This window comes from Scaptodrosophila lebanonensis, unplaced genomic scaffold (genome assembly GCF_003285725.1).
Source record: "Scaptodrosophila lebanonensis strain 11010-0011.00,11010-0021.00 unplaced genomic scaffold, SlebRS2 tig00001415-arrow-pilon, whole genome shotgun sequence".
Taxonomy (NCBI): Eukaryota; Metazoa; Arthropoda; class Insecta; order Diptera; family Drosophilidae; genus Scaptodrosophila; species Scaptodrosophila lebanonensis.
In genome coordinates this window covers 5265566-5288407 of record NW_022060742.1, presented here as the reverse complement: position 1 = coordinate 5288407, position 22842 = coordinate 5265566, and the positions used below count along the sequence as shown (strand labels likewise).

The 22842-nt window shown below is 37.4% G+C and overlaps 2 protein-coding genes across 3 annotated transcripts in view; both read left to right on the top strand.

Annotated features, from left to right (window-relative positions):
• The first annotated feature begins 137 nt into the window (after positions 1-137).
• LOC115632393 (exocyst complex component 1) lies at positions 138-3911 on the top strand. Its single transcript, XM_030529523.1, has 6 exons — positions 138-809; positions 863-1090; positions 1152-1601; positions 1663-2144; positions 2199-2709; positions 3437-3911. Exons 1-6 carry the CDS (start codon positions 138-140, stop codon positions 3782-3784), a joined length of 2691 nt encoding a protein of 896 aa, XP_030385383.1. The 3' UTR covers positions 3785-3911.
• Positions 3912-4143: 232 nt separating this feature from the next.
• LOC115632431 (sodium-dependent nutrient amino acid transporter 1) overlaps positions 4144-22842 on the top strand; it is a 33830-nt gene continuing 15131 nt past the window's right edge. Inside the window, exons 1-2 of one of the 2 annotated variants that reach the window (XM_030529573.1) lie at positions 4144-4295; positions 19986-20621. In XM_030529573.1, the coding sequence (XP_030385433.1) occupies positions 20010-20621 (612 nt within the window). In that variant the 5' untranslated portion in view covers positions 4144-4295; positions 19986-20009. Of the gene's footprint in view, positions 4296-12043; positions 12159-19985; positions 20622-22842 lie in introns of those variants that run through there. The other variant, XM_030529574.1, reaches the window with a different exon arrangement.

Genomic DNA, 22842 nt, shown 5'->3' with positions numbered 1-22842 from the left:
GCTGGTAAGCAGCAGCGGTTACGGCTACTCGCCAAACAGCTGTTACTTGCGGAGGCGTTCTTTCAATTGGAAGTAAATAGGTTGGTTGTATTTAAACAATTACTTAGCGAACTGCACTACTGCAAACATTCCCCGCAATGCTCACGATTGGCGCCTTGGCCAACGTTAAGCATATTCTGCAAAAGGAGCTCTTCAGTGTCAGCGATGAGCGATTACTCTCTGTGGTGACGGTGACTAAAACGTTTAAAAAGAAAGACAAGCGGGCGTGTTACCTTTGCGTGGTGACGACGACGCCTATAACAGTGCCGGTGGTCAGCTTGTGTCTGGTAAAGCAGTCCGAGCAGCGGGAGAATGAGTACAAAAGAAAACGCAGCTGGGCGCTAGACGAGATTAAGTGGGTCGATGGGCGAAATGATCAGCTGGAAACGCACGAATTCGACATTCAGTTGGAAAAGTTGTACAAATGGTACGCTTTGCATCCGCATGAGCGACAAAACTTTTTGGCTGTGCTGAATAGGCAAATCCAGAAAAATGTGCGGGGACAGCGCGCCGAGTTTCGCAATATTCCCAGCGCCTGGTTGTCGGAGAAATCTCCTGAGAAGATTGCAGCAGGCCGTACGGGAGATGCTGCATTGAAGGCACAGCAAACCGATGGTGAGGAATCCGAAGAGGAGGCCCAAGAATTTACGGCACTTACGGACCGGGAAGCCACAGAGCTTGGCAAACTTTTTTCGGAGTGTGATTTTGCCATCAAAGATGCGGAGCAGTTCATCGAACAGCTGTCCAAAGAGCTGCACGATTTGGATGGCGTAAGTAGATTTCATCGCATTAAGGAAGGATGCTGATCTGTCTCTTGTTTCAGGCCAATATACAAAGTGTGCTGGCGTCGGAGCAAAAAGTACTGAAAATGATGGAGCATATTGATAATGCCATCAACGAAGCGGATAAGTTTGAAACACGTCTGGACTCCTATGAGGATATTCTGGGGCATGTGAAGGAAACCATGGAGAAGATAGGTGGCAAAAACGCGATGATCGAGATTGCCAATAATAACAACATCAAACTAATGAAGGAGCTAGAGAAAGTTATTGTAAGTAGCGAGAAACTAAAAAAAAAATCAATCATTATTAAAGTAATATCGATATCGTCAGACCCAACTCGACTTGCCGCACAAACAGCAGCAAGCTCTGGAGGATCCGGATTTTAAAACCGAGGCTGGTATTAAGGCAGCTATTGCAGCGGCTCAGTGTTTGCAGCAAGCCATGAACAGTGATATCGATTCGGCTCTGCTACGACTTGAGGCAGTGCAGGATCAGCGCAAACGCTTTGAAAAATGGAAACAAAAGTTTTCAATATTCATTAGTCGTTACATGAACAATATGTTCATACATATAGGCAACGAAATTGGCGATCTGCCGCTAACTAGCAACGAATTAGTGCTACCCAATCACTCAAATGTGCATCAGTCGCTGGCGCCATACACCGAATTAATGCACTGGACCAAGGCTATGGATAACAAGACATATGCGGGTCTGATGCGGGTCTATACTGCTTCATTGTGCAAAATTTACGATCGTGATTTGAGAAACTTTTTCAATTTGGTATGTACTAATTGGTCATACCTGAGTGATTGCAACTTAAGATGTATTTCTTATGGTTTAGGCGAAAATGCAGGTGTCTGATAAGCTGCGCAGCTCACGGGAAGATCTGGACGCGTCGACCACGTCGCGCAAGGCTGCCGTTTCAACAGTGCCCTATGGTACGTTGGGCGTCAACCGTGACCAATGGGGCCCTGGCGTGGACAGCGCCGATCGTGTACGCTTCGATGCTCTGCTGGAAAAGGTGCTCGCCGAACTGGAACCCATTGCCTTGCAGGAGCAGCTGTTCTGCATAAATTTCTTTCAAATGGATGTGATCAGCCCCACAACGAAAAATACGCAAACAACACTGGAGGTGATGGAAAAAAGCGTCGACATGTCTCAGTCCTTTACAGCTGCATCGCCCTCGACCGATGGCCCATTTCCACAAAAGCGCATCGATCGGCAAATCAACGAGGATGTGCGTAATTTAATGATGGGACTCTTCGATTGTCTCGAGCCCGAATTGGTTATCTTTATCAAAAGCTTTGAGCGTGTCGATAGCTTGTGAGTAATTCCGACAATTTTATCACGACAGGAATTAAGGGGTCTTTCTTATAGCTACTCTCTATACGTGCTGGTGCGTCTGACGCAACACGTTATGTCCGCTCAGGACACACATTCCTTCCTTAGCATGACTTTCGCCTCGACTCTGGTGCAGGTGAAGCGTAACTTTGATAGTTTCATGAAGCAACAAATGCAGTCCATCAAAGAGTCGAAACTGCCGAAGCGCTCTAAGGCAGGAATTTTGCCTTATGTCGAGAACTTTGAGAATTTCGCTCAAACGGCCGAGGGAATTTTTCGCAAATCTGATCGACGAACCGACATGGAGCGATGGTATCTGCAATTGGTCAATGCTATATTCGAGACAATAAGCGAACAGTCGCATGAACATCCCAAGACGCCACATCAGGTGGTCCGTATGGAGAATTATCATCATATGTATTCGTTGTTGGCACAACTCAAGGTGCGTGGCTTGGACGGTTTGAAAAAGGAGGCCAAAGTGCGTTACAACGATGCGCTCAAAGCTTATGTGACGCACTACTTTGGCAGGCCGCTGGAAAAACTGAATGTAAGTAATAGAACAAGGATATTTCATATTTTTATGCCCTGTACCCAAAGAGTAAAAGAAAGCAGGCGACCCCCATATATATAAACAAAACTTGGTTCCTCCTAAGTCAGAGGAAAGACAATTTTTTAAAATTTTTTTCCTTTTAAATAAATAGTGTTGTATATAGCTTCCATGTTTAAAACGCGAGTACTACCTAAATATATCGCTTCCTATTAACTTCCGCTATAATTTTCAAATATAAGCTTTGATGGTTTTTGAATTTATTTTTTATTATTTTTACTCAAAAAACAAAATCTTAAGAGCCGTTTTTCCCTCATTAGAAGTATATCTTATCATAAGTAACATAAGTTTAACAGCAAACCCATCAGTTTAATATTTGGCATAAATTATATAAATATGAAAAAGTTCGTAAATTATGGGCTTCACTTAATAGTGTATAAAAATAAACTTAGGGCACAAGTTTTATAGTATATTGACAAATTCAACAAACAAATATATTGAATATAATAACACGTTTAAATAACTGTAACGCAAAACGTTCTGTTGATTAATTATACATACATACGTACTTACATTTATAAAATAAAAATTTACCCAAACTTCAAGCAACTACTCATATACGTATTTTAATACCTAAATTGTAGAATTATGAAGAAAATACAATTTCTTTAGCTACATGATGTATAATATATTTTTGAAGACTAATACGTGCATTTAATATTTCCAGCTATTTTTCGAAGGCGTGCAACAGAAGGTGGCGCAGGGTGTCAAAGAAACCGAAATAAGCTACCAAATGGCTTATTCTAAGCAGGAGCTACGCAAAGTGATCAGTCAGTATCCAGCACGTGAGGTGAAAAAGGGTCTGGAGAACCTTTATAAGAAGGTAGAGAAACATTTGTGTGAGGAGGAGAATTTGCTTCAGGTGGTTTGGCATGCGATGCAGGAGGAGTTTATAGCACAGTATAACTATTTGGAGGAGCGTATACAGAAATGCTATGCGGGCGCCATGATCAATTTGGAATTCAACATACAGGATATACTCACGTTCTTCTCAGACATTGCACGCTCCCATTAGGACCCATTGGTGGTTGTGGCTGCTGCTGTTGTTGTGTGTTCAGCAAATGTGTATGTTTTATTTTACTCGCGTTTTAATTTTAAGTGCAATAGTATTTACAAAACAAATATTTTTTCGATAAAAAATATACATATTCGCATACATATTTACCCAACTGTTGAAGTCTCAGAGAGATGGCGAGAGGGAGAGAGTAAAACTTGAACTTGATGATAACGGCTGCAACGAAACTGACAGCGAGAGCTGGCGCTCAGCGACATCTGGGAATGACGCCGATCGTGGCCGTTGCCGCTGTATGTTCTGAGACCAGCTTTTTAGTTGAGCTTCGCGGTTTGTCTCGTGCGGTATTACAGAGCGCTTGTCACGACGCCGTTCCGAAAACGTTTTTTAGTGTGTGCATTTTATTTCAACTGTAATTTTTGTATTTTGGATGCGTGTCTACTCCTCGGTAACTGAGCGTGTGTGCGAACGAGTGCGTGTAAAATTGTGTTAATATCTTTTTGAAATGCAAATGGTAATGCAAAAAGTTGCAACTGTATATATGTACTTACATACATAGTTCTACAATTAATGCAGTTCATTTGCATAAAGTACTTGTTTGTCTGCCAAAACGGTACCAACAATGAAACTATTCTGTAGAACGATCTCCCGCCAGTTGAGCGCGCCGTGTGCTGCAGTCCCAGTCCTGTCTCTAGCTCCTACGAGGAAGATGGGAACGCAGGCGTATTGCCTGCCTGGTCTCCTCGGCTCTGGCCTGCTTTGTCTTGACTCGGCAAAGGCAAGCGACCCGTCCGACCAGTTTTTGCATTTTTTATGCACACGCTTTTCATGTGTGTGTTTGTTTGTTCTACGTCTCTTATTTTTAATATGTTTGTTTTTTTTTTTTGTTTTTCGTTTGCATACAAATGCACGTAGTAGTATTTCCTTTACTTATTCGTTATATTACGAGCGCGCGCAAGCATCTTCTTCTACCTCGTCTGTTCTGGCTGTCGTTAGTTTTAGCCGATGTCGAGTTTTGCCAAAAGCTGGCCACCTTGATAAGCCGCCGAAAACAAGTCAAGAACAGAGCCAGGCCGTCGATTCGTCGATCGCCGTTTCGATCGGTCGCTCGCTCGGTTAGTTGATTGCGAAATAACCTTACAAGTTCAATGCTGCTGCGTTGCATTTTTAGCTTCCGCTATTCGAAAATGCTATGAAAGTGTAAAATATTGGGGAGTGTGGCTGAAGAACTTTGAACTACAAAATAATACAAGATAATGCCATTAAGTCTTGCACCTTTTTCCACTTTCGAGAGTTTGATATTTAACAGTCTACGTTCGTTCAAGTTTTATCTTACGCGCAGCCCCCAAGGCATATTTTTTTGTTTGTCTCTGCTTTTAGATTTATACACATCAGTAAACAGCATAATCAAGATCATATAAGGAGTAAACTTTTCAAAGGGGCGTATCAACAAGCAATTACAATAGACGTGCTAATTGCACCCGTAAAATGAGTCCGGAAATTTTGTTAAAAATTTTTGAGAACAAACATTCAAATAATCTGAATTTAATCTTGCTTTTTACTATACTCTACTATATTAAAGAGTTTCGATTCAATTCTAATAGTTCATTAGTGGACGGTTGATATCAGAAATATCGACGCGAAAACATCACTTAACGTTAGAGGAAAGACAATCAATTGCGTTGCTTTTCTAATCTATGGGTTTAAATTTGTTCCAAGAATAAATTTTAAGCTCACTTCAAATATCTTGCCAATATTCTTAAAAAATTATTTCTTGGTATAAGGAATTTTTGTTTGTTTACTTATTTCATAAAGCGACAATTTTTATTTATTTTTATTTTAACAAATTAAATCTAGTATCTAATACTAAACTTAATATTAGATTAACGAGTACTAGCTACTTGGGCCTTCGACTTGAAAGCGACAATTATTTTTAGTGAAATTTCGAAACAATTTTCTAAATGCTATAAAATCTTGTAAAACAGCAGCTATATTGTTGAAACTCAGCAGATGGTTTCGCCCTAATGGCACATTCTCATGAATGTGTAATAATGTCCTTTTTTGCCTTCTCACTGGCCAATTGAATACCACAAATTGGTGGAGAAGCACGAAAACAGGAGCTGCGTAGTAATGAGCCGGAGACTGGAAACTTGAGTTATTGAATACATTCAGTAATTGCATCCTTTGTTAGTAAATCTGTGCACAAATATTTATGTTTTGATTAAGATACATCGCTGGAATTTTCGCAGTGTTTGCATTATTTATTTACTTATGAGTATTTTGATAATATTATTTGCACAATTTCTTGGCTCTCGCATAGCATGGCTGGCAACTTTTACTTTGACCGTCTTGCGCAATCGAAACCTTATTTGTTTAACACATTTACACTAATCGCATTTATTTGCAAATGAAAAGCAATAATTACGGCGTGTGTAATATCCGTTGTTTCTGCTCCGCCATATCTACTACATATGCATACTATATAGTATATTGTAGATCTGATGTGACCAATGCCAGCGTAAGCTCATTATTATTTTGCTACTATCATTGTTTAAATATTTTGTAGCCATTGCATTGGCAACCGCAAGAAAAATATGTATGCATATACACATACATATGTACCTATATATAAATACACTTATATAGTAAATATGTATAAAAAAATAAATAACAGTTAACAGATCCACTCGTCGTCGCCTCCTCAGTGCAACGTCAGCTTTTGAGGCCATTAGCGTCAGCGTGTGGCGAGTCTCGAACTGAGTCATGAGTTCTTCTTAGACCTTTTTCTCCGGCATTTTCTTTGGTTTACTTGAGGTTACCTAGAAGCAGAATATGTCGTTTTTTTCTATACCTTTTTTCGACATGCACTGCAAAGTGGGCGGCTTCTTTCCTTCTTTTCAAACCTCAGCAAAAATGAAACTGAACGTTAAGTTTTGGAATAATTTAAGCAAATTACCTGGCCAGCAGAAATGCACTTAATGCACACAAGCTTAAGTTCTAATCGCTCAAAACTAGTAAGAAAGAATTGCAGTCGACTTGGCCAATAAGCCAGCATTAACACTTAAAAGTCAACAGCTGTGCGACAATTACGTGACAGTTAAACTTTTTTTTGTTTTTGCAAATGCTTAGTTTTGTAATCAAAAAGCTCAAACAATATGCATGTGTGTGCTATATAATATGTGTTTTATAATGCTGTGGAAAAACATGAAACAAAATAAAAATCGCATTCATAGTAGCTCCAAACAATGGCGCTATAATAGAAATGAACTGACTTGCATGCCAGCGCCAGCAGCTGAGAAAATGAAGTCACTGAAAAACCACAAAATGAAAAGTTACGTACATATATATATATATACATATACTGAAGTATATACATATATATCTATGTACCTACCCAATATACCGATTGTCTAAGGCAGTGAATCTTGTTGTGTTCTCAAAATGCCAGAGCCATGTGAACTGTGTGAACTGTTTTACAAGCCCGGCCAATAGTAAGAAGAAAAAAAAATAACAACAACAGTAACAACGCCAAGTGCATTAATCAAAGCCCATAAAATGCTGCAGGCGTTGAAGGGCTCTCCAGAAACAAAAAAGTAAACTAACTGGAAACAACAATAACTTCACTGGCCCTGGGTGTTATTGTTGATAAAAAAAGGCATACAGTAGGAGAATAAATTAGTTAGAATCAAATGGCTTAAAAGCTAAGTATTTCAGAAATGAGTTGCTCCTTTGACGTACAAATAGTAACGGTCTGAGCAGGAGAGAGCAAAGGATACTAATTTTATTTACGCCTGGAACTTGGGTTATAATAACTCCAACTGTTTCTGACAGCTGACAGCTATGCAACAATTAAGAGAATAGTCCCTGAAATTCTGTGATATGGATTCATTGTTTAAGAACGAAACCTGTGTTTCTAGCAAAGGAAATAAAGCGAAAGATAAAAAGCGAAAGATAAAAAGAAAAATGAATTGGAAAGACTAATGATGAATGTCCGTCTTTAAACATGAATTTCCACTGCACATTTAATAACATATAAGATAGGTTTTAGAGGGTATATTACCAAAAGGGCCTCTAGTTTAAATATTTAGCTAGAAATAGACGGTTTTAACGGTAATTTGGCATTTCCTAACATGAAATGATAAGACTTCTAAACCAAATTCCAGAACTCTTTTAACATTTTCATCTTTTTATAAGATCTCCTACAAATTCTCAGTGTATCTTATTCGAAAGTAGCTAATAGATACATACAAAAGTTGCAGACATAAGTCACATGAAAGCGCAGGCGCACCTCGACGAAGACTCCGTTTATGGTGTCAGGCACGATGTGCAAGTGGATATATAGAAGCTAGATGCACTACAGGCCCGAGCAGCGAGCGAGTAATGAGCCAAAGCACCAGAATGTGGTGCAATTTCGTAGCTGGAGTTCTTGGCCATGGCCATTACGTTTTACTGCCAGGCAGACGGATTGAGAGCCTCGCTTATGCTGTCGTCTTTCGTGCTATCTTGAAGCTAGAAAGTGGCCAAAAGCAATGGAAAATAACGAAAAGTAAAGCATGCTGGAAATGGCGTTGCACTCATTTTGGTAACTGCCAGGCTACAAAACAGAAACAACAAAGAATAAGCGACGACAGCAACAGCAACAGCCAGCCAGAAGAACGAACGTTCCACACACTTGTCCCCTTTTTGTGCTTCAGGCTGTGCTTGTGCTTGTGTCTGGGTCTGGGTCTGGTTTGGCTTGGTTTCTCCATAGCAATGAGGCGGGCGGACCGGCGAACATGCGCACAATGGGGTAGAGGGCTGGGCGGATGGTTGCGCATGTGTCTTACATTATGTAGACTAGTTTCCTCATTTTGATGTGCTTGGTTCTATTGCCGAGTCGTCTGTCCATCTGTCCCTCTTCATCATCATCCACTTCGCCGTCATCGAGTTCATCACTGTGTGCTTCATTTCCACGCACAATTGACTCGAGACATGTCTGCGTGTTTAGCCTAAAGTGTGGACTGTTTCATTCACCGGTCAATATGCCTCGCCAGAGAAATGTTATATCAGTTCATAGTTATTTCACTATTATAATGCGTTATTACACGCAAAATAGACGACGTCAACTTATAATTCATATCAACTCGTGCAGTTATTCTAGATTAAATCTATGAACTGTTGTTGATCACAGATAATAGGGAATATTGGTTGTCGGTTATTTCCTCTTTGTAAAGGAACAGCAACAAATTAGGGTTCTATGGGATAGTTCAAATAAATAATTTTATGCATTATTTAATTTAATGATTAATTTTAATGTAATAATTTAATAGACCATGTTTCCACTTTCCATTCCGAAAATATTGCTGAATTTGGTTTATTTTCTTAATATGCTGAGTTTTTTCACAATTATATTTGGAATCTGTACTCTTTGTGTTTTTGATTTTGGATTTAAGGACTGTCCTTTAACTTTGAACAAATATGTTTACATAAAGTCCGTTTCAATGATTGAAATGAATTCGTAAAGTATGCTGATCTTAGTTTTATGTGGCTTTTATTTTCACAAATACATTTTTCACGGTAATATATTGGTACACGAATAGCTTCCTAGCATGAGATAAAAAGAGTATAAACTTTTAGGGACAGTTCTTTAAAATAGTCGATTTAACAAGAAACGTTTTAATAATTTTTCAAAAACGCTATAAATTTAGTTTTATTTCTCTGTTACATTGAAAAGGTAGTGTTTTAGATATTTCCTGAATAAATAAATATATAAATAATTTTTAGACTTGTTAATTATATTTTAATATAAGTCATCAATTTTAGGCAAGAACACTTTTGTGAAGATCTGTTGTTTATACTTTTTATTTTTTTAGAACTGGAAAAATATTTTTAATGAAAGGGAAAGGAATGTTGATTAATGTTCTTTAATTTTTTAGTCAGCAATTAAAAAGTGTTTAAATATAACCACGCTTGGTGTTTGATGTAAATATTTTGAAAACCTAGTATCCACAGAGAAATTTTTATGCTTACATCACAAACGAGAATATGATTTGATTTCAATACAATGAGAAACTTTTATGAAATGAATTTATCAGTTGGAAAAACTAGACAATTCTTATGCACTTGGTAGTATTTCCTGTATTTATTTGTCCATTAGGCGCTCAAGTCTTTATTAATTAAAATGTAACCACGTATTTCTCGTTAATGCATACGTTAAATAATATTTTTTGATAAATTGTTTTAAAGATCATTAAATACAAAAAATAAAGTAGTGATTTCATTTCTCGCACAAATCGAGACCTTAAAGGGCATTTTAAAACTCTCCAAACCAACGTGTAGTCTTCCATTGTGCTACAAAAAACTTCTTATTAAATAAATGACCAAATGTTGTCGAAATTGCGCACTTCAGCGCGAGGCAGCAACAAATGTTGCTTAAAGCACTCACACGTTTTCAAATTAAGACTCGGCACACCATCAATTTACACAAAAACGTTCCTATAAAACTGCTCGAGCTGGCATATAAATACCTATGTATCTATCTATTTATGTACCTACATGCTGGTATGTATTATGTCTCGGTAGCCTAATGCATGTTGACTTATTATTAATATTAAATTGCTGGCAGGTAGTTATATTTAGAAATGAAGCGTTTGATGTGCGCTAAGCGGAAACTGGTAACTCTATCGCATCATTTCTGTAATTATTACCAACGGACGAGACGAGACGCGACGCGACGCTAAGTCGGGTCGAATCGGAACTTTGGGTGTCTACAACTTTAACATTAAATTGTTTTCGAGCATAGCTGCTATATGGCATCATCGTAAACTATTCACTACGACAGCTACTTATAAAGATACTACACAACTAAATATCCATTAGGACTGACACTACCTGAACACGACGAAACATGTGCATTGTGTGAGAAATCGAAAAGTCAAAATAAACAGAATTCAATTACACTGCAACGACAGCCCAATGAAGTTGTTAGGTTGTGTGCCGGTTGACCTTGAAAAAATTGCGAACTCAGTCTGCTCTACCCTCAGCCTTAATGAAATATCCTCGCCAGTTTTTCGGGTATTTCCACACGCCCTACAAGTTCTCTTGCTACACCGGCCAGGTTCTCTCATACCCGCCACAGGTAGGGAGGAAGAAGGGCACATGTGAAAAGGTATGTATGCATATGGGTATCGGGGAAACACTCGAGTGATTAATTTCCTGTTTATACACATTTTTGTTGTGTTGTCCCTTATGCGGCTTCTTTGCCTCAAGAACTGGCCAACTGAAGGTCTTTCTTTCATTTTGTTCTCTTCTGTTCTTTCCTTCGCATTCAATGAAACGCATATTGGCTTTGTTTAACCTTTAATATTTATGTGTGTGTTAAAATGCAGGATATTCTAGATACAAACAAGGCTATGCACTGTCGAAAAATACATGTAAATGGATGTATGTTTTGTATGTGGTGGGAATTGAAGGCAAATGGTTTGCGTGCTTATCGCATATTAACGTAATTGCTAGACGTTTGATCACCTTTACATAGAAGTACTACTTGTGTTTAGATACATCGTACATATGTAACTCATAGATAAAGTTTAGTATCGGGTATTTACACGTGTTGGAACGAACCAGTGAATATTGCTGCCACTGCCCATGCTCGTAGCCGTCAGGTAGCCAGCCACTCGGCCCAGCTCGACTCCTCTCTTTTTAGCCCGGTTCGATTCATGCGCGCACTCGCCTCAGTCTTTTCAAACCTGCCGTCGTATTTGCCTCACAATCAGCTGCTGTTTTACCTTTGCACGGGCTTGGATTTCAATGCCTCGTATACGATTTCAGTTTCAGTCAACGTGCGACTTGCGTTCTGTAGACAACGTACCTTTTACGAGTATGTATACGATTTATGAAATACTACGTTGTTACGAGTGCGATCGTGTAGTGCCAGTACAAGTATAAATGAAAGAGTGAATCGAATCGAACACGCTTACGGGCACGACGACATCCACATATTTTCCCAGAATTTTGCAATTGAATTGAAATTGATTTTTGAACGGTGCGGGCCGAGTGTGTGAATGAATGCCACTTGGAGTTTTTAGAGCATTTTCAATGGGTTCTTTCCATGTGGAGCATTGCGTCTCAAGTTACCTGCCCTTAAATACTAGTGTGTGAAATTTGGACAAAGTAAAAAAAGAGTAAAAAGGGCAGCAGAAGAAGTTGATGTGTAATATAAATTTGGGCTATTTGAGTTTCAAAGAATTGTCAAAGAAATTAAAAACAAAACCATGACAAGTGCACGAGTGAATTGGCAAAATTTAAAAATGGAAAAGAAATATTCAAATATTCATTAAAGACAAAGCAACATAATTTTATATATTTATTTTCGACGAGCTCATTTGGATATCCAATGGTAATAAAGTACAACAAATATTAAACGCAGCATTAAAATGCATATTCTTACCAAATTAGCATATGATATAACAATTTGCTGAATACAATGAGGCTACGACTACAATTTGATTTATGAATTTTACTTAAATAAGGAAAACAACATTCAAGAAAATAACAATCCAATGACGCTTCTGTATTTGCTGTAACTCAATTTTTTCAAGGGAACTAAGCACCATTCTAATCGTAGAAACGAACAGAAATAAATCAAAGAACAAAAGCTACACAAAGTACTTTCAGGTCACTTTTAAATCTTAGAATCAGGTTTAAAAATCTAATTAAGAAACAACCAAGTTCTTTGCAAATAATTGTAATTTACAAAATTAAAGTAACATTTGAGTGTTGAGTGTGTTTTGTAAATTGTATTCGAAATTGAAGGAACGAAAGGTGTCAATATTTTATAAATTTTATTAAAGAGCTTACACTTTTTGTAATCGTTCATTCTTTTATAGTTATTAATTATTTTCTAAAACAGTAGATAAACAAAAGTTTACACAATACAAAATCATTTGCAATTCAAGTATCTTCAAAAGTATGTTATGTGAAAAACGTCGCACACAAATTGTCAACATTTGGAGGAGTATTTTGTTTTATTTTACTAATCACACCACCAATGCAAAGAACTGCTTGAAAGAAACAAATTGACACAATTTAATTTTAAATGCTTTTGAAACGTTAATCTTTCAGCCATATACATATTTCTCAACACCTGAACATTTATTATTTGCTTATCGTTTGTGAAGCCAAACACTTCAAGTTTCCATTTCATCATAATTACAATACTTCATTACTCTGAGCATTTCTGGCACGAATTTTTCTGTAAATAGTATATAGCGGTACTAAAATGATCGTAACCCTACCTATGCTGCGCCGATTGGTTCGTTCAATATGGCTAGTAAGGCATGCCTTGCAAAAATAGTGAGTCCAAGTCGAATGCGATTCGCTTTGTTGCTAATGATTCCTATAATTGCCATTGTTGTACAAAAATACTTACACCCATACATATATGTATGTATATATGTATTTATAGGTGCATAGCTACGATTATTGTATAACAGCCATATCCAAGTGCCGGCAACGTTTGGAGCTATGACGTCGTTGAGATTTGCATTGCCCGTACAAATAGTTGTTGGTCGTGTTGTTGTGATGTTTTTTGTTTCTGTTATTTTTTTTTATTTGCAACAAGGGCAGCATGAATTGTTTGTGCAAATCATTGCGTGTACTTTGGGCACTTTGGTAGTTAACTGACTGGCTGACTAACTGACTGATTGACTGACTTGTTGGCTAGAAAGACAACGGCTTGTTATGCTAAAATATGTTAAGAAATACTTATAATGATTAAAATAAAATTATTGAATTGTGTTGACAGCGGCGCAGGCAATGCAGAATTGCTGACAGGCGGACAGGCGGACAGACTGCCTCAATGCTCTTGACCCAGTCGCTTGTGTCAAAAAGGCAGACAACAAGTTTCATATTTTTCGCTTGAATGGCGCACTTACTCGTCTGTATACGTATGTATGTATGTTTATGGGTATGTAGAAGTGTTAATAAAGCTTTAATAATTTCAAAATGCAAAGGTAGTTTGTACATGCTTTGCAAAATGTGGTCCACCATTGAAAACCACATTATTGCCTGAAGAGTCTGTCCGTCAGGCGGCATGCCTTGATATTTCAAAGTAATTAAGAAGCGTTTAATGCCATTTATAATGGTTTAATGTATATCTCTAAAATACTGAAACGTGTGTCCCACAAATGTGCTTATTTTCGAAATGGGGCCAAATGCAAAGCAATGTGACAATTTGTAGAAAATTGCCGCAAAAAAATAGAGGAAAACAAAAAGTTGAACAAGCCAAAAATTTGATTGCAAATGAAATCAATGAAGCGGTTGTTGTTGTTGTTGTACTTAGTGCCACTGCCTCCTGCACTCTCTATCGTCAACGTTAATTACATTCGATTGAACAATCAATAAAAAGCAATCAGCGTCACACATACGCAACATATGTATACTCGTAGATGAACACTTTTACCTAAACAAATAAACAGTATACTATATGTACATATATAGTATAGTATGTAGATAAACAGATACAATAAATACGCATATTTAGCGGCAAGTAAACAACCATTGTTAGTCTTACTTCGTTTGCAATTTTACATAATCGGCGAGCGATAGAAACTGCCGGTATTTTGCATATGAAAAACTATGTCAAACAATGACTAAAGTATCTGATAGATACACATGTGCATATTGTCTGTATACATTGCCAGTCAGGCAGCCCAGCCAGCCGTTCATCTAGCGCCATTTGTTGTCCATTATGAACAATTATGTTCAACTTGTTTCAGTTTGTTGTTTTTACTTTCGTTTATATCCGCACTATACAGTTGGAACAGACAGTATGATATTTAAAGAGAAAGAGTGAGAGAGAGGGAGAAAAGCTCGGCCAAGCCAAATCAAATAAACATTCCCATCTAGTTGTAGTTTTACTTTCCTTTCTTTGCACACGAGGCGCCGTCGACTTTCAATTACAAAACTAAGCTCAGATTTTTTCTTTTACTAACTAAGTAGTTGGCATGTCATTGCGATTCGTCCAAGCACACACACACACACACACATACACACTCAACGTCATTGTCTAGCTTTAGTCTCTATGTACTTTCAGCTCTAATTAATGCTGAAGAGATTTACTTAAAATTCAGCCAGCAACTGTAAATGTAATGCGATTTGCTGCGCCTGCCGCTTCCGAATCCAAAATGCTCACTTAATTAGCCAGACAGTCGCACTTTAATTAGTGCTAATTTAGATACATACTATACTATGCTAGTGGGATTAGTTTTTCAAATGAAAATCACATTATTGTTGTGTGCAAATGCGACATTTTAGATGGGGCGAGTGTTCGGGTTCAGTCAGTTACCTGTAATTAGTGAGCGTTTAGAGGCGCGCAGTTTGGACTTTCGCTTTGCCATAGGTCAGTTCATAAATGGCGAATGCTTCTGATAGGACAGAGGTTAGCTCTGGTTTGCGATAAAGGCGCGTTGAACTTGTCCAAAGATCATCATAGAACACTATGTCTCTTCAGAGCCAAGATACGTTCAGTCAGTCGATCAGTCTGGCGTTCTGTTTCTCTCTTTCAATCCCTACTTCTACCTCAAACGTAGAGCTATTATAATGAAACTTTGCAAAGGTTTCTTCAAAGAAATGATACGATTGAAAAGCAGATTTTTGCTATTTTAAAAAAATGTGTAATATTGAGAATGTTGTTTTCATACTTATTTTTTTTTTTTAATGTACATCAGTTTTGGACGCATGGTGACCACGGATGTGTAATGTAAAATAGGTATAAAATGTCTTCTAATGAGAGATAATGTGTTATGGAAAAGTGGTGTATTTGTATATAAAATATAGTTTCAGTGGTATAAAGGTTATATAGCTTTGGCCCAAATGAAGATAACTTCTTAGCTCGTTTCCTATATTAAATCTAGTTTAGTTAAATCCAAGATAATATGTACTGACGAACAAGTTATTCAATCAAGTAGCTGGCCAAATTAATACAAACCCTAATTACTTGGAGCCATATGAGTAATTGTGATCTCTTCAGGGTCATTGAAAAAATGCCAAAATAAATAAAACTCTTATTGTAAATCGTACCCTTTTAAAGTGAACTTTTTCAGAAATACAGCTGCCTTTTGAAAAAACCGCTGTTGTTTTGTGAGTGTCCACTGTACTTAATATTTTAATATTTAAGGGCTTCTTGGGATCAACCAAATTACTTTAGAGACACGTCCTTAATACCGCCTAGTTGCTCTAGTTGTAGAGGTAATGTATTTAAATATTTAAATTTAATTTTAAATTTAATTCTAAAGAAGCACAAATTAAAATTTTGTTATTTATTAAAAGGCATTCATTCTACATTACATTCTATAAATTCTGTACCCTCTTTGAAATTGCAACAGCTTAGATAACTAAATTAGCAATTTCAGCGTTGAAGAGCTTTTTAATAAAGACTCTCTAATTAGTAAACAGAACATCTTTTTAACTGCATGAGTCATAACTTTAGTCTCAGTCTTTTCTTTTCTAAATTGAATCATAAAAGACCCTCAGTATTCGTATTATTCCTTGAAATGAAGTTCTTCACGAGAACCATTCCGATGCATTGTAAGGCATTTAAAGCATAACAAAAACTTTAATTTGCTTCTACAGAAATTAAAGCACTTTACAACCTGTGCACTTGAATGCGCTACTATACTATATTCTTACACACACACACACATACTCGTACCTATACACATATAGTAACTACTTATTACCGCCGACATCTACAGCTCAGCTAAATGGCATGTTAATGTTAAACTTGGCACTGGCAACAGTTCGTTGTGGTTACGCACGGTTGCATTTGGCGTAGCGACGTCAGCAGCGCTGGCAACGTTGGTGCCCCGACTTGCTGACTTGGTGGTAGCAACATTAATGCCCTGACAGCCCCGTCAGAACCTTTATCAAGTGTAGGTGCCTACAATAAATGAATGAGTGCACTGACAGAAAAGTATAAAGAATGTTGTTCTTAGACAAACAAGAAGCGGTTTCAATCATATAAGGTCAACGTATAGCTAATTTCTTATTTTGAGATTCGTTTTAGATCATACAAATTAATATTTGTAGTTTTGACCGCTTAAGACATGGAAAATAAATGTTTTATATCTTGTTTTGTTTATAAATCTAGCATATATGGGTCTAGAAGAAAGATAGTTTTTCTTACCGTTTACAATAACAATTTGAATTTCTTTTTAATCAAAGTAGTATAAAAAATCCAATCATATTTAACTAGATTGATTAAATCCCAATTGGTTGTAAATATCTAAAACATGTTAGTTGTATGGAAGAAATAGTTGAGTTTGATTTTCTATTCTTAGTTTGTATTTAGAAGAAATTGCAAACATTTTTATAGGATCTGTGGGGTTTTCTCTCTCTGTATAAATGACTCACATCCATCCCCGCATAGAAGCTGTCAAATGTATGTATGTTTGTACATGTTTTTATGTAGTTGTCACCGTTCAATTTGACTGCACAAAGAAAAGTAACATAACGCTGGCCGAGTCCCAGTGAGTTGGTGAGGGTGAACCATCGGAACAGAGGCCGCATACTCGTATAGGGAGGGCGGTGACTGAGCGTCAAAGTCGTAAATTCCGTCGCCACCACCGCCGCCGCCATTGTTGCTATTGTACTTTCTTTCAGTTGCAACATTTACCTGTTAATAACTTGTAATTTGATGCAGTCTCCGACGGTCTAAAGTCGGCAGCGTCTCGGTTCCAGACGAGAGACTTCCCAAGCATTTGGCTTTAAGCGAACGACCCGACAGCGCATTTGTATGACTTGTTCTTACGAGTATTTGTGTCCAATTCTGTATGTGTGTTTGTGTGTGCGTGAGTCTTAACACTTAAGTCTGCGGCTTTTCTGTTTTGGTGGCATTGCATTACAAAAAGGCTGCCTGGGCTATCTGAATCTGCATCTCAATCTGAATCTGAATATGAATATGAACCTGAATCCGAGCACTTGGCTGGCGTGCATTCAATAGATGCCGATATCTGGCGTTCCGTTCGCTGCACGGCGCCACTTAAATAAGCAGTTTGTTTGCAAAAAGTGTTCAATAATAAACAACAACGACGGCGTCCACACTGCTGCCTCAATTTACTCGAAGTAGGGGACGCCGACATCATCTGACGCCGGCCCGTAAACATTTTTAAATAATGACGTGAAACTGTGCTCTGCGCAAAAATTTGTATAAATACATACTTACGACTATATACATACATACATACACATATTTTTATATACATATATACATACTCGTACATACATACATGGTCAGTGGCAACGAACTCGGACGATCAAAAATGTTCATTTTTAAATAAAGTGTTTTGTTAGTCTCTTCTTCGACCATTCATGCATGCGCAAACGTGCATAATTATTCGTAATTTTTAAAATGATTTTGATAAGAGATGTTGTTGCTCTTGATGTGCCCATATCTGAGAGCTGATAAGATATGCATGGTTATTGTTTGAATAAAAAAGATAAATAAGCAAAACAAAAAAGTCAAAAAGAATGTCGGAATTTTCAATGAAATGTAACATTTAATACTTAGCGGTATTTTAACAACAATAAAAACTATAATTGTGAACTTTTTGAATAACAACCCTAAAACAATAAAGCCCGATAAATTAATTTAAAAATTAGTGTAAACTGTGAGTAAAGGCCTTTAAGCTTTCGATAACAAGAACTTTTCCAAAGTGATCTTTATATACCAGCCCAACTGGTGTGAACGTAATGTTTTTTGGCTCGAAAATGAGGAAGTAGGTTCGCTCATGTTTTGTAACGAAGTGATCAGAAATTTTAATTGTTTAGAAATTAAAGTCTTGTTAATGTCAATGAAAATATATTATTAATTCGAATTTGTACTACCATTATCTTGGCAATCGAATGTTTTAAAAATTATATGCATATTTTGTGAGTATAGTTCTTGAAGACAGATCGGTACAATAACTGAAGACGATACCTTTTCTTTACAGTATTTTATTTTATTAATATGGAAAAATATTGAAAGAGCGCCACGAATGCAATTTGTACAATCCATTGAAGTTTGTTTTCAAAATATTGTTTTTCTCATGGTTCGTTACAACTGTACGACGATCATAAAAACACCCTTTCCCCAAGGGTATTATAGCTTTGATTTTATGGTATTTATGGTGTAACTGCGGAGTGTCGATAACTGAAGATCTTTTGCCGCAGGTGTCCACCTTGAAATAGTTTTGGTGTGGAGCATCATCCATGGCAGCTGGGATCGTGGTATTTGGCGATTGCGAAATAAATCCATTGTAGTGTACTTGAATTAATTAAAAAGTTATGAGCCGCTTTTATTTGATTGAGTTTCATATCAAGATTAAGCTAAAACCTGCCAGCGACCCATTTCAAGTCGAGTTAATTTCAAGTCGAATTAATATCGAAAACATACATATGACACAACTGATAGCTGTTGTTACTATTGTCTTTTGTTTAAGCTTTAATATTTAAACAGTTGTTTTATTTTACGACTGAAAACAGAGCCGCCGTTCGTATTCAAATAGGCTTGGGCGATATTTTCTTGAGTGCGATTTCATTAGCAAGCAGCACAATCAACTTAAAAATAAAAGATATTTTTATGTGGCGCATGCTAAAGAGATGCTAAATTTAATCGAGTGAAATTTTTAAGAAGTTATTGAACGCAAAAGCGGCCGTCGAGCGTTCACTTGACAATTCAGATTTTGGATTTATTGTATAATAAAAGAAACATAACTTGCTCGCTCGAAAGTCGGCCACAATGTCATAATAGTAGCGAAATAGTAATTGTTTATCTACTTGTGCTTTAGAATTGTTAATCCAATGCAAGCTTTCACTTTCACACATGTGCGAATTTTACTTTCATTGAGCGGTTTTTGTTGCTATTGTAGTTTTAGACAAATCAGTGTAATATTGTTCTGCGCCCCGAGCAAGATTTTGATTCGTATGCAAATGATGGCCGACGAAAAAATATCAAAACAAAATCTAAAATCATCGATAAGCAAAGAAGCTAAAGCTAAAGTTGAAGATGATTTGTGAATCATTTCATTTGAAAAATGTTAAAACGGATATTTTGAGTTTCATGAGAAATGAAACTGGTTTGGTTTGGGGAGGCGCAGTAAACCCCTCGGTGTATTTATAAGTTGAGGGCTCTTATGATTCATTTGAAACTAAGATTTATTTGTATTTTTTGCTTGCCACACAGAATTGCGTCTTCTCGATCTAATCCATGAGCAACAGCTACAAGACTCGCAGCAGCGACGAAGCGCTGGCCGAACAGCTCGGTCTGCAGCAGCAGCAGCAACAGCAACAGCAGAGGAAGCATCTGGAACCCACCTATAGACAAATATCAGGCGCCATGGCCACATTGCCGCGTCCAGATGCAGAGCAGCGCCTGCGCAGCGATTCTTCGATCACCACACGCACTTGTGTGTATATAGGTGGTGGCAATGCGAGTGGAGCAGCCACCTTAGATCGCCACCAGCCACATCGTATGTCCTGGCTGAATATGCGCAGGGCCAAAGCTGATGCCGAAATGGGCGCAGTGACGCCCTCGCCACAGACTACGCGCAGTTGCATCTCCACTGTCTCCAGTGTGGTGGACAGTGGTGGTGGAGGAGGCAGTGGCGCCGCCGCCAGTGGACGCACCACAGCCACATCGGGTCATATCGGCTCCAGCGGCATCATCACGCTTAGCGGCAGCAACAACACATTGAGCGAGCTTCAGACAGGCTTCCATGACTTGCACGATGATGCCTCGAAAAGCTATTCAACTCACAACATCACCACAGCCAGTAATGCCAAGCTGTTGCCCGCTCCCGATGACGAGTCAAATCAACAGGTGAGTGCACGCACATACTTGTACATATAGTATATTTATCGTTACATTCAAATAGAAGGGACGTGATTCACAGAATCATAAAAGAAGACAATATATTTATTTTCAATATATGCAGTCAAACACCCGTATTTACAAGTATATTCCGCAACACAAAAGATGTCAAATCTGAATCAGTAGTATCATTTACATATGTATTTGTTTAAGCATTGGGATTCAAAGTAAAGAATTTTTCTCTCAATTGTAGGCAGAATAAATTAATTTACTCCTAAAATTTGAATTGCTGTAAAGTACTGGGAAATATCATAGTTCCAGAGAAGCCACTTAGATTAAATAAAATATTTGCAACATTTTTTGTACTTATAGTTCAGGCTCATCATAGCATCACTGGTGGGTTTCTCCATGGGTGTGTTTCTTGGGGATTGTTTTTGATAGGTTTCTTTTGCTAAGCTGCATTAAAAAGGAATAATTCATCAGAATGTTTAGAATGTTGTATTTATAAAATGACTAATGCGGCAACAATTCTTAGAAATCAAACAAGCTTTCTGTTGTCTTTTTTATCGGGGCAATTTGTTTTGTTTTGGCTTTCAGATATCGGTAAACAATGATGCATTTCGGTTGCTGAATGCATTCGCTTATCTCTTCTTATGAATGAGAGTGAGATGTGCGTTTTGATTGTTTGCTTTTAGCTTTCCGTGCAATTCTGATTCCGCTCATCAATTACTCATGCTGCATTTAACAAAAATTTCAAAATTGTCGTTTTATTCAATTGTGCGCAACAATATTTGGAATGCGCTGCATTGGGGGCTTCAAGTCGTGTACGTGCCTGAATTGTCAACAACAAGTTGTTTCATTTCGATTTTTTGTGTTTGCTTCCAGCTAATCAATCGACTAGTAAATTGTCTAAGATTATTACGATTTGTTATGGCGCTTCGACGCTTGCGCACTTACGTGTGATACGCGGCATTTTGTGTACGGTTTATCAAATATATGGAGGCAAATGCTTCCGTACCCCTTAAAGATGGTAGTCACAATTTTTTTGTCCGCGCTGTGTGACGGTTATCGCTCGGCTGATTTTATGTTGAGTTGGTTTGCTTGTTTTTTGTACGACGCCTTTCCCATGCGCATGCAGAAGCGTTAATTTTCGCGCATTTTGCTTATTTACACATAATTTTATATGTTTGTTCAAGCTTTTCGTTCGAGATACAATGCATTTAATATTTACTTTACACATCTACTACACACAAATAGGGAAAATATTTTCCTTTTATTCATTGTGTACGGACGGAAACCTTGACTTGTATATTTTTTTGTCATTTTGAAATGGCACAACTGCATATGTTTTTGCCTTGATTAAATTTTTAAGCTCTTCACCAATTATTTGCTGGTGTTTCTTGTTGTTTCTTGTTGTTTCTTGTTTCACGAAATGGTTTGCTTAATGTCCATTGTTAATAGAGTTGTCCAACATCATAAAAGCCATCATAAAACTTGTTTCGGCATTAGATCGCTTGTCGTTCATTTATTTGGGTTAGTGAGGCGCAGGCATGGTCAAGCATTGTTTCACACTAAGGCGCAGTTAGTTTTCTTATCGTTGTTGTTGTCTAGCGGTAATCCACAGTTGCTCGTTAATTGCATTTCTTATTCTTGTTCTGTACGCTGAGTGCAAAGTGCATGGAATGAGAGTCCAAGCTGCTAATTGGTTTTAATTAAAGCGTTAAAGATATTTTGAATATTTATCATAAAAGTATGCTGTGGTTTCAAATGAAATATTTATCTTAGGTTGCAATGAAGTCGTCAGCGGAATGTGCCAAAGAAACCGACGAAAAGTATGCTGTAGTTTTTAAAAGTGTTGCGTAACTTTGCGAAAACTGTTGCATACTTGTCGGTGTCTGCTAAAGTTTCTCGCTTAAGTCGTTCGTTTAGTGAAACTGTCTGGCTTGTTGGCTTGTATCACAGACTTAAGCCGGTATTTATTTTTTAAACCAACTATTTGACTTGGCCTAGCCAACAATTAATTATTGATTTAAAGCAACTACTCGAATTTGAAAAATTTTTAAATTGTAGAAAATATTTTTTAAACCAGGAAACCGAATCTTGAGTGATAGTAGAAAATAATAGTAGAAAATAGTAAATAATCTATTCGACTCTTCATTTTATTTGTATAATTGGTATGGAATACTTTAATAAGAAGTAAAGTCTGAAATAATTACAAATATTTTATAAA